We start from the raw sequence: 11,193 nt of genomic DNA on the forward strand, positions 1-11,193 counted from the left end.
AAACGTAGGATAAACTACTCGAAAGAATCATTTTTTACGATTCTGCATTGTAATTCAGTGAATTCGAGAATTGTATTTAACCCAGTACACGCTCCAAGTTTCAATCTGTTGTATGGGTCCCTTTACGTAGCTGTACTGATCCACACATTGACACGGAGGTATGTCCATGGACCGGTAAAAATTCTGGAAAAGATTTTTCTTTGGAGGTGATTCATGGTATCCACTGTTAATTTCAGTTTGTAATAATGTCATCTTTGTATTGTTTCTACAAGTAGTTATTGTTTTGAAATTATTTTCCGAAAATTGGGTACGGTGTTTTTGGGTTAATTTTAACACTTTAACGCGTATTACTTTGTTTTTACGTTACGATGTTGATACTATTATAAATTGAAGAACTAAAAAATGCTATTTGTTAGTTTGATACCCATATCAATGAATTTCGAATGATTTATTCAGAAACGGCTACAATGATGGTCCGATGTACGTGACTTTCACATTTACCTTGCACTGATAAATTTACGAACATTAACCTCCATACCAAATACATAGTACAGGTTAAATGATTAATGATTACATTCGCAAATGAAACAGAAACGTTTCCGATATAAATTTGAATATCAATCGTTTACATTACTCATACTAGGTACTTTGCTGATAGCAGTGAATACTTATGTACTTTTCATCCTTTTAATTTGTTTCTTGACTGTACTTACGTCAGAAACACCGTTTTTTGATCTTAAACCAGTTTTCACAAATATGATACAAACAACTGTCATTATTTTTAACTGAAATGATAATAATAATAGGTAATTGCTACCATTAATAAAATTTGAATAAACAAGAAATGGTAATGATGCTTACTCTACAGTAAAACTAGAATTTGTTTAAAATTTATATATCATTTATTTGTCAATAAAAACATTATGGTAATAAGTATAAAAACCTACACCATTCTTATAAAAAATTGTGTATAACATATGTTGCACCCTGCTTAGAATTATTACATTTACAATTCAACGATAATAATTGTAAATATTTACTACAAAAGCAAGTTGTAAAAAAATTTTATTACAATTTCAATATAATAATAAACATTTTTTTAGATTTCGTTAAATTCTTAGAGTATTGTTGAAATGCATATAACAAAATGAGCAAATAGTAATACATTTCCATCATTTTATGACAGATATTAGTTAATGAAAAGAGAATAACAATATACTTATACTATGCACAATATAACAGTAGTATATAATTCCATGGATCCATAATAACTATTTTCTCATTAATAAAGAACAAAAAAAAAGGTAGCCAATTTGGCTTAAAATATACAGAAAATTCATTTAAGAATTCATTAAAAACTGATCTGGTATTTAATGTAAATTAATTCACGAAATGCATAGACTGTAAAATGTAATTAAGTCGTACAGCTATTCTTTTATCATTGAACAATTTCTTAGGCGATATTAACATTGTTTAGAAAAATAAAATTTCCTATCGACACATTAACTGTATAATAACTCGTAAACATTCTGATTTTTTTTGCTCAAAAGGTTTATGTTTACGTAACAGGAATGAGAGTAAATACAATTATGGTTTCAGGTATATAGATGAGTGTGCAATTCGTTCGTAATCAGTATCGATTGCACGGTTACGTAATGTTTTTCTCCCGAATCTTTCAAATTTAAGCGTTTATCGGTATCATATTTACATCAATTTCGATAACGTACGAAAGAATCTTTAGAACGTGAATTTCCAGATTTCCACACCCTACAATCTTGCACGGAGTAGTTCAATTTTTTTCGCAGCCTTTTTCTGTAAATCGATCAGTTTCATTGCCATTCCCATATTGCCTTGAATCTTAATTTTTCCTTGGAAAAAGGCCTTCTGCGGGTTCAGTTTTCCAGATATGAAGTCAACGATGTCGGTGTCGTTAATGGTGATCGTAACATCCGGTTTGTCTTTCCCTTGATATTCAACCTTTCCTTTTCCCGTTTTAGCGTCCACGATCCAGAACCCCTCAGCGCCACCCGGTCCGCTTGTTACTTTGAACCCGTATATTCCGCGAACTTTTTCAATCAGACCATCTTCGTCCTCTTGCATCGCAACCTCTAATATTTTGAACAATGCATCCGCTTTGAAGCCAGTTGGATCAGGATGCCCACTTAGATTGGGTTTCGTTGCACCTTGCTGTTTTTGCTGTTTTTGTTGTTGTTGTTGCTGTTGCTCGGGGAAACCTAATTTGTAGAGAGCAACCACAACAGCTCCACCCAAGCCTATATTGTGTTGGAGGGCAAGTTTCGCTTTGGCCACTTGTCTTTTGCCAGCTTGACCACGAAGCTGCCAACAGAGCTCAGCACACTGCGCCAATCCAGTTGCCCCCAAAGGATGTCCCTTTGAGATTAAACCTCCGCTAGGATTTACTACATATTTCCCACCATAAGTATTGTCCCCAGCATCGACCAGTTTGCCACCTTGACCGGGTGCACAGAGACCTAGTGCTTCGTAGGTGATTAGCTCGTTAGTTGAGAAGCAATCGTGTAATTCTACCACGTCCACATCAGTTGGCTTATAAGGACTCTGTGTAAATACTTTTTCGGCCGCATTCTTTGTCATATCATATCTACAAAATGAAACATAAAACTACTATTTACAGCTGTTCTTACAAATTAACTCGAGCTTTATGGAAATGTTTCTTTTCATACCCAATAAGCTTGATGGAACTCTTTTCTTTGAACGTTGAAGGCAAGTCTGTAGACATTTCCATTGCTACTATTTCTACTGCTTGAAATTCAAGTTTATGCTTGCGAACAAAGTCCTCATTGGCTAAAACCACAGCTGCCGAACCATCGGATGTTGGGCAACACTGAAGCTTAGTGAGCGGTCCAAATACTTTCTGGGAATTCATTATTTGTTCCAAGGTGTATTTATCTTGGAACTGAGAGTATGGATTGTTCATGGAATGTAAATGATTTTTGTAAGCAATCTTTCCGAAATGCTCTGGTTTTGTGCCATACTTCTTCATGTGTTCTAGTCCAGCATTTCCAAATAGCTGTGCAGTGACTGGACTTTCATTTATGCCTGTGGTTAATGTTAAAAAAGAAGAAAAATGTAGAAACTAAACTTAAAGAGCATAAATTTAAATATATTTTTGTTCCCTTACCAGCAATATCGGCCATAATTTCTACGTGTTTATCCATAGGATTAGTACGGTCCATGAATTTGGACATTAAAGAGCCCCTTTCCATTTTCTCAAACCCAAGAGCCAAAGCACAATCGGTATTACCACTTTCTATTATTTGTTTAGCCATCAATAGAGCCGTTGATCCGGTAGAACAGTTGTTATTTACATTGTACACGGGACAGCCGGTGATTCCCACTTCATACAGTGCCCTTTGACCACAGGTGGAGTCGCCATAAACGTATCCGACGCAGGCAGCTTTTATCGAATCGTAAGAAATCTGTGCGTCCTGTAGTGCCTTGGTCACTGCTTCCTTTGCCATGTCCGGATAATCGAAATCATCGCGTTTCCCTGGTTTTTCGAATTTCGTCATGCCGACACCAATAACGTAGACCTTCATCTTCTTTAACATCTTGAAACGATCTTGGGATGGAACACACAAGGAGCTTGAACTTAATGCTTACGCAGCCGTGCCTCTACTTGAACTGACGTGTCCGCCGTCTTGTTAATAAATATCGCAAATAAAACTGACCTTTAATCTTTAACGGGAATATCTAATCAGGGAACGACAGTAAATAAAATCAGTGGTGATGACAAAGCTACTTTACATCCGCGTTCCACCACATTCGACTATCGAGCGCGAACAAACGGGAGATCACGGACTCAACAGGAAAAACATTGTTACGTCAAATTATTCGTGAACTTTCTACTGAAGATGTCGCGAGTGTAGCATTTTGTTGATTTCCATAAAGTGTGCTGTTCTGTGGAAGATCCGAATACCAAGGCACAGCGAGTAGGCTTTCCCTCGTTTTTCCTGGTCTTTCTCTCACTTGATCGTCCACCACACTTGATTTGCCAATAGTACTGTCTACCTGGTTAGAGTTGTCTAATAAAGGAAATGTACGATTAGGACAAGCACTTCTTTATACGAAACTTCGTATAAAATGTAGGGTATGATGTATATAAACGATGTCCTCACATAATAATTGCTATCTGGGATGTTTCACCATTGTTATGAAAAATCACTTTACATTAAACATTTTAATTAAGATACACACTTACCTTCATTGGAAGGGAATATTCTGAACTTTGTTGCTAGAAGAGGTAATTTCTTGGACTGTCCGACCGGAAGGTCCGGGTTCAAATCTTGATAATAATAAGAACCGTTTATTATTTTATTTCTCACGTCATTTAGTATTTCAGTAAGTAAATGATACTAATTACGTGTGCTTTTAAGTGTATTAAATGGAATAGAGTAGGAAAATAACTAAAACTCAACCGCACCAGATTGTCAACAGAGATGAGAACACCTTTTTCAAGCGGAAGTAAACAAATACCTTAAAGTGGTTAATCCTTAAAGTAATTTTTTTATAACAACGACGCGGCGTTAACAGTTAGTAATCAGGGCTTTGTTTATACACACCAGGCTCTGCATTTTAGACTAGGTTTCATAATAGAAACGTTCCATTCCAATTATAGACTTTCCTTGTCAGCCAATACATTTCGTCGATCGTGAAATGCAATATATATTTTGTATCTTTAAAAATTTTGATGTTGTATAGCCCTCGTACATAACAATGAATGCTGTTCAATATTCAAACGTGTATCGATACTTTGATAATTGATCCACCGTTCCCACTGTCTTTATATATACAGTCGTATATTTTAAAATAGAATCAAATTCTCCAGCGAATACTTTGACATCTTATATCTGCCAATGAATACTTGTTACTACTTTTATTTTACGTCCGTTCTCGATCACCATTTCACCCCCTGTGCAATTGTCCGTTGGTTCTGGACCACCCTGTATATACTAGAAAATCGCGCCGGCCATTGCGCGCTCGTGTTTTGGTTCCGAAAAGATGGCGGACTCTTGTTTTCAAGATTGGTTGCACGGGAATACGATAGTTTTGAGATGCACTGAGAAAGTTGACATGTTCCACGCGTGATATCGTTGAGTGCACGAGAGTATCGTTACGACGGATATTTACCTGCCGGAACGAGGAAGTTTCTTCGAGCGTCGCGAGTGACGCGAAAGCGGTGTCTTCAGCGTGCTGATTCTACGGACTCCGATTCGAGTGGTTTTCAAAGATTTCTGTTGTTTTCTGTGCGAAACACTATCCGAGAAGCCGGGGGAACTGTGTCGTCGTTTACGAGTAAAATGATCTGACCCCGGTGAACGTTTACGATGTTAAATATCCCAATGACTGACGCATCAGCAATAGTTGCTTGGTTAGGTTGATTGACTAGGTAGACGTTGTACCTATGATACCTGAACAACGCTCCACGTGTTCCTCTCGGTGGTTCACGTTAAAACGTGATATCGGATCGAGCTCGTAATCAGTCTGTTAAATGCATTGTCAAAACTCATAATGGCGAACAGTGACTTTGATGTGGACCTCTTTGAGCGAAGACTTCACACTCTGAAGGATTCCCAGGAGTCTATACAGAGTCTCTCGGCCTGGTGTCTGGAGAGGCGACAACACCATAAAAAGATTGTTGCTACTTGGTTGCAAGTCTTAAAAAAAGGTACGTTTGATGTTGCTCAATGGGGAATGAAATTTATTTGAAGTCTGTATCGTGACTGAAAAGCCTTTTCTTAGAGTCATTAATTTTCATCCTTTGAGTTGTTCTTAATATCTTCATTGAAGATCTTAATTCTATAATCAATTTCATTAACAATGAGTACTCATAAGTGATGTATCTTTGAAATCGGTCTGTTTGCAAGTCTTTATTCTTCATTCTTTTATAGTGTATATTCTTGTTTTATTATTTTAATATGATCTGTGGCAATGCAATGTTTTTTTGAATGACAGTAAAAGTTGAACATCGGCTGACACTCTTTTACCTGGCGAATGATGTTATTCAATATTCCAAGAGAAAGAATTTTGAGTTTGTGGAGTCGTGGGGGACGACTCTGCAACGCGCGACAACTATGGTCAGGGACGAGAAAGTGAAGCACCGTATATTAAGGATATTTAAGATCTGGGATCAGAGACAAGTGTACGATGAAGAGTTTCTGGCAGATTTGTCCGGGTTAATTTCAGCTGCTCCGAAAAAGAAATTGGAGCCTCAGCAGTCAGCAGCTCCGGAAGAGTTTCAAGCTGCTCTACTTATTTCTACTATGAGATCATGTGCTACATTGGAACAAGCAACAGATGCTAGATTACGAGACTTGAGGGAAAGTAATGTAGATGTTGAAAATGCAGAAGAATTGTGCGCTTCTCTTAAAGATAGAAGGAGGGTTGAGGATGCAGAGAAAGAAGTGGATTCAGCGGTGGTAAATGTTGAAAATTATGTTCGTGCATTGGAAGCAGAAATTAGGGAAAGGACACAAGTTCTTGAGTTATTAGAACAAGCAGATCAGTTTTATGAGACTCAGAGGGGTGAAGTTAAAATAGTTACTAATGTAAGTGTGAAAAACAGTGAATACCGGTGTTTTTAGATTTATCGATATTCTTTAATGTACAACACTTTGTAAACAGGCATACAGGAATTTCGGAAGTCGTGTGAAAAATTTAAAGAAAAAATTGGACGAACTTTTACCAACATTAGTGTCTCCAATTCCATCACCGGACATCAATGCTCCATCTCCAAGTCCTGATAGCGATATAGACCTTCCTGGAGATGAAAACCAACCTCAGCATCAATTGGGAATGATCGATGTAGCTCCACCATCTATGTACGGATCATACTCGCATGATTATGATCCTGTGCCTGTTCCAGCTCCTGAAATGGGTCAGGGCAACGATTCTGGTGACTTTACCAATAACTTTTCGTCCTTTATAGGAGGAAATATGGATTTTGGTAATATGGTAAGAAATGTGCGGGAAAAAAAGTTTATCGATTTTACCGTGTTGCATTATGACCACTACATATTTATTGCTTTTGCAGAGGAATATATTTAACGAGAGGTCATCGACGCCTACTGGAATGTCACAACAGTATAACGATTCTTTAGAGGTACGTCTAATCGAGATAAAATATCTATTACTTACTAAAAGATTATAAACATCATGTATATTTTCTTCAGGCTAAACCAATAGAAGTAATCAGCATGAGGCCCTCCAAGAATGAAAGTACTAGCGCAGACTTTAATATTTCTAGCTTCTTAAAAACTGTTCTTCCTTCTTCTGACGGAACACAAGACCCTGGTGGAATCCCAGGTCTGGGATTAGATATTCCCGACTCCCAAGTAGGGTCTCCGCAGCGTTCCAATTACAGACATTCACCCGTATTAGGACAGCATTCTGTAACCCCTGTGATCTCAAGAATGATGGGTGTGAACAATTGCCAGATATCCCACAGTACGCCATTGCCCGTTCGGAATATGTCCGGCGAGTCGCATACCCCATCTCCATATTCCAGTCAGAACAGTCAGAGTAACATTACCGGGCTCTTCGACGCTCCTACTAATAACAATACAGTCAATCCATTACCACCCCCGCCGTTACCGCCGCCGATTTTTCTCGACGACGAGAACTGTTACAACAAGTTGCCACCCAAGTTTCCCACGTGGACACCACCGAACGAAACGATCAAGGAACCAGCCAAATGGGAGGAAAAGGGTAATGAAGTCCTAACATAAAACAGAAATCAGAGAAGTTTTTTCGATTGTAGAATAATTAATCCTTTGTAACATAGCGGGTTTCGCTATAACTTCAGGAAAGAATAGCATGAATCCTACCTGGCCCGGTGAGTGTGATGAGAAATCGAAAGCCTGGATGGACGGAGAGTCTGATAGGTGGGATCCATCTAACGAGACCACGTGGATAAACCCTGTCAGATGGAGTACGATGATCCTCCACCACAAGACTCTCTTCTAAGCACCACCGGGGACGTAGATCATAGGTGAAGAATCAGGATCGATCCCCGTTTGATCCCCGTGAACAGAATTCATCTCACGTGTGCATTATTAAATCTGTTGTTCTTTTGCTTTTCTAGGGTGATACCAATTCCGATGACAGTGGAGAATCAATTACCGTATCGATTGATGAAAGCAGCGGATGTCGATCACCGTAACTTGATCAGTTTGACGGGCAGCCCGGCCAATCATAACGTGAACGACAATTCTATGAGCACGATACCCAATAGTAGTAGCTTGTGGTCCACGGGCGATCAGGATTACCGGTAAGAATCTCGCGACTCGCTATTTAACTGTTATACCAGTTGCGTAAAAAAAAAATCAAATAAACAAAAAAAAAATCATTTCTTAAAACTACAATCTTCACGATGCAAAATCAGGCGACACATGCAACCCGGTGATATCGTTGAAAGTGTTGACATGGAGATGTCGGACGACGAGACCGACAGTAAACCAAAGGGGAGGGTATTGGTAGACGTCCGGTCGCAGGACAGGGACATGAGAGTTGGTAATCCACCGCCGTCACAGCACATGGACATGGACATGCGTATGATCCCGCTTCCGTCGGGGCAAATGCCGGGGCCGCACGGTTCAATGATGCAGGACGTGCACATGATGCATTCCGGACCACCTCCGCCTCCGCCCCCGCCGCCTCAGTTTCATCCGAATCAGGGATCGTTTCATCAGGACCAAGGGGAGTTCCGTCACAATCCGTCGTCCGACTTCCATCCGTCGCAGTCGGGTTTCCATCAGAATCGGCCGCCACCGAGTTTTCTGCAGAACCAACAGGACTTCGGCCCGCAGGATTTCCATCAGATGCGTGGCCAACCGGACTTTCCACCCCAGGACTTCGAGTACCGCGAGAATCACAACATGAGATCGAATCAGGAGTTTCTCGGCGAATCACAGATGCGCGGCAGGTATTCGCAGCCTGATCATCCGCACCGTGACATGCCGTTCCATCGAAAGGACAGAGGACGGGGCGGCGGTCGTGGTTTCTCAAGGAATCGACGGGACCGATACTCCGACGATCACAACAAACCAAGGAACATTCAGAATAATCGTAAACGATCTCAGGACCAGCACCAGAGATCGTCGCCGGAAATTCTGCCGAACTGTCGACCTCTGTTGCTCCAACCGCCGGACACGGTGGTGATTCTCGACGAGGAGGGTATGCCGATAGGTATCCCGGACGACAAGGACAATCCATCGAACACGGACCACCAGCCGGACCAGGAACAGGAGGAGAGTCCCCAGTCACATCCCCCGGATCGTAGATCGTCGCACGGTACCCCCAACTCACGGGATCACGATCAATCGACATACTCCGGCGGATCCAGTCACGTTCACGAGCACGAGCCTGATGGCCCGTCCTCGGAGCCCGAGGACCAACAACAAGTGACCGTTGTGCCCGTTGCCGCGGACTCCAAAGACTCCCAGCACAGTCATTACGTGCCTATATCCGAGTACGAGGAGCACGTCGAGTCCGAGCCCGTGATATCGGAGAAGATCTGCGAGATCGGCGAGTCCCCGGAGACCGTTGCTCTGGAGATGATCAGCTTCGCCGAGCAGCAACAGCAGCACATGGAGCAACTGGAAGATCTGGTGAACGAGTCGAGCAACGATCTTAAGAGACCATCGACGAACGGTGGTTTCGACGATCCGAACGATCTGAACTCCAGTAAAAAGAGGCTACTCTTGAATGGGCCGCAGACACCGAACGTGTCCGATTCCAGCGTGAACGGACCCATTCCCCAGGCGGCGACCGTTTTGGATACGCATCCGGGGTCTGGTATCTACGAGTTCGACGGCCCTTTAGGACCTAATTTCCGGCCCCGTCTCGCCGGACCTGTTCCGTTCCCACCGTGGAGGGGCGGTCCGCCGCGTGGACGAGGCTTCAGGGGCGGGCCAAGGGGGGCCCCGTGGATGGACAGAGGCCCTCGTGGCCCCGCGATCGGCACCTTCGTACCGAGGGGCATGAAACGTGGTGGCGGTGGCGGTAGCGGCCAGTTCCGTGGCAACGGGTTCAGGGGTCGGGGACGGGGCAACAATTGGTAGAGCAGAGCCCACGTGTGAATCTGTGTCAAAAATTAAAAACAATAGAAAAGAAAGACGAGATCTGCACCCGCTTTTAACGCGACCGTTTTTTGATATTTGTGTACATACACCCGTTGGTTTTGCGAACCGTCGAAAATAAAACTCGGGACAATCAAAAAGTTTTGGTCCCGCGAGCCACCCCGTCTCTTTAACCCTTCGGAGGAAGCCAGATTCCCCCCCATGCCCCGCCCCCCTGGGACCGTGGCCCCGAGATCTTCCATCGAAGACACCTTCGTGTCTTCGGCGTACGGGAAGATACTCCCCCCACCCCTCGCTTTCTGTGCGATTGATTCGCCTATATACATATATACATAAACTATATAAATATATAGATGTAAAGAAGAAAAAAAGGAGGAGGATGTACACGCGTATATCACACAGAACACGGAAGAGGAAGAGACTCCAATTTCCCATGTGTACACACCCGTTAATAATATTTTTTTTTTTTTTTTTTCGTTAATGATCTAGATATTGTATTATCGAAGCGGCTCCCCGTGGAACGATTCTCGAGATAGAGAGCCGATCCCCCGTTCGGGGTCGCGGGCCGTGTCGCTTCGGTAATGGAAAATCGTCCGTATTTATCCACCTAGAATCGTATTGTAACGGCAAAATGAAACTTCTGTTCTGTAAATGCGTTTCTCTACACGGAGTACCTACTATACACACACAAGCGAGAAAATATATATATATTTATCATCGGATGGGGCCCGCGACCCGTGGATCCGTTCGTCCTTGACCGTTGCTAACTCCCATCGTGTCCCCTCCCCCCCACCCCTGGATGAAGGTATATAACACGTGTAGAAAAAGAATGGGGCGGGGGGAGGGGGTTCGTAGAATGGAAAAGCAAAGATGGCGGGGACAAGGTTTGTCAGAAGACTCGTCTCCACGGGTCGCTCGTTTCTATGTACGCAACTTGCCTCTCTTTGCATATACGAACGCCGATTGCCTGTTTTCGCGAAAACGATCGTGTCCCCCATCCCCTCCCCCCTACCCCAGTTCGTGGATTATAAACAGGCGTGTCAATGAACCTTCAAGAAAGAAAAAACTGTATTAA

At 42.2% G+C, this 11,193-nt stretch overlaps 2 protein-coding genes across 2 annotated transcripts; one reads left to right on the forward strand and one right to left on the reverse strand.

Moving 5' to 3' along the window:
• Nucleotides 1–1,462: 1,462 nt before the first annotated feature.
• LOC107193352 (non-specific lipid-transfer protein) lies at nt 1,463–3,981 on the reverse strand. The gene is made up of 4 exons (XM_015582762.1): nt 3,711–3,981; nt 3,161–3,601; nt 2,703–3,078; nt 1,463–2,620 (listed from the first exon to the last, which is right to left on the reverse strand). The coding sequence occupies exons 2-4, from the start codon at nt 3,588–3,590 to the stop codon at nt 1,768–1,770; spliced, it is 1,659 nt and encodes a 552-aa protein (XP_015438248.1). The 5' UTR covers nt 3,591–3,601; nt 3,711–3,981; the 3' UTR covers nt 1,463–1,767.
• Nucleotides 3,982–5,480: 1,499 nt separating this feature from the next.
• Nucleotides 5,481–10,471, forward strand: LOC107192679 (regulation of nuclear pre-mRNA domain-containing protein 2). The gene is given in 9 exon segments (XM_015582002.1): nt 5,481–5,707; nt 5,995–6,587; nt 6,664–6,993; nt 7,073–7,141; nt 7,212–7,746; nt 7,844–7,967; nt 7,970–8,029; nt 8,123–8,308; nt 8,423–10,471. Coding segments are annotated over 9 exon segments (3,732 nt in total). The 5' UTR covers nt 5,481–5,550; the 3' UTR covers nt 10,101–10,471.
• The last annotated feature ends 722 nt before the right edge of the window (nt 10,472–11,193 follow it).

The sequence above is a fragment of the Dufourea novaeangliae genome, unplaced genomic scaffold, assembly GCF_001272555.1.
Source record: "Dufourea novaeangliae isolate 0120121106 unplaced genomic scaffold, ASM127255v1 scaffold7, whole genome shotgun sequence".
Taxonomy (NCBI): domain Eukaryota; kingdom Metazoa; phylum Arthropoda; class Insecta; order Hymenoptera; family Halictidae; genus Dufourea; species Dufourea novaeangliae.

Bases quoted from the DNA above. Each gene is read 5' to 3' on its own strand.
- LOC107193352 (XM_015582762.1), bottom strand. From the start codon at position 3,590: ATGTTAAAGAAGATGAAGGTCTACGTTATTGGTGTCGGCATGACGAAA. The intron at 3,079-3,160 runs GTAAGGGAACAA...CATTAACCACAG, and splicing joins AATTATGGCCGATATTGCTG to GCATAAATGAAAGTCCAGTC. The intron at 2,621-2,702 runs GTATGAAAAGAA...TTCATTTTGTAG, and splicing joins AGTTCCATCAAGCTTATTGG to ATATGATATGACAAAGAATG.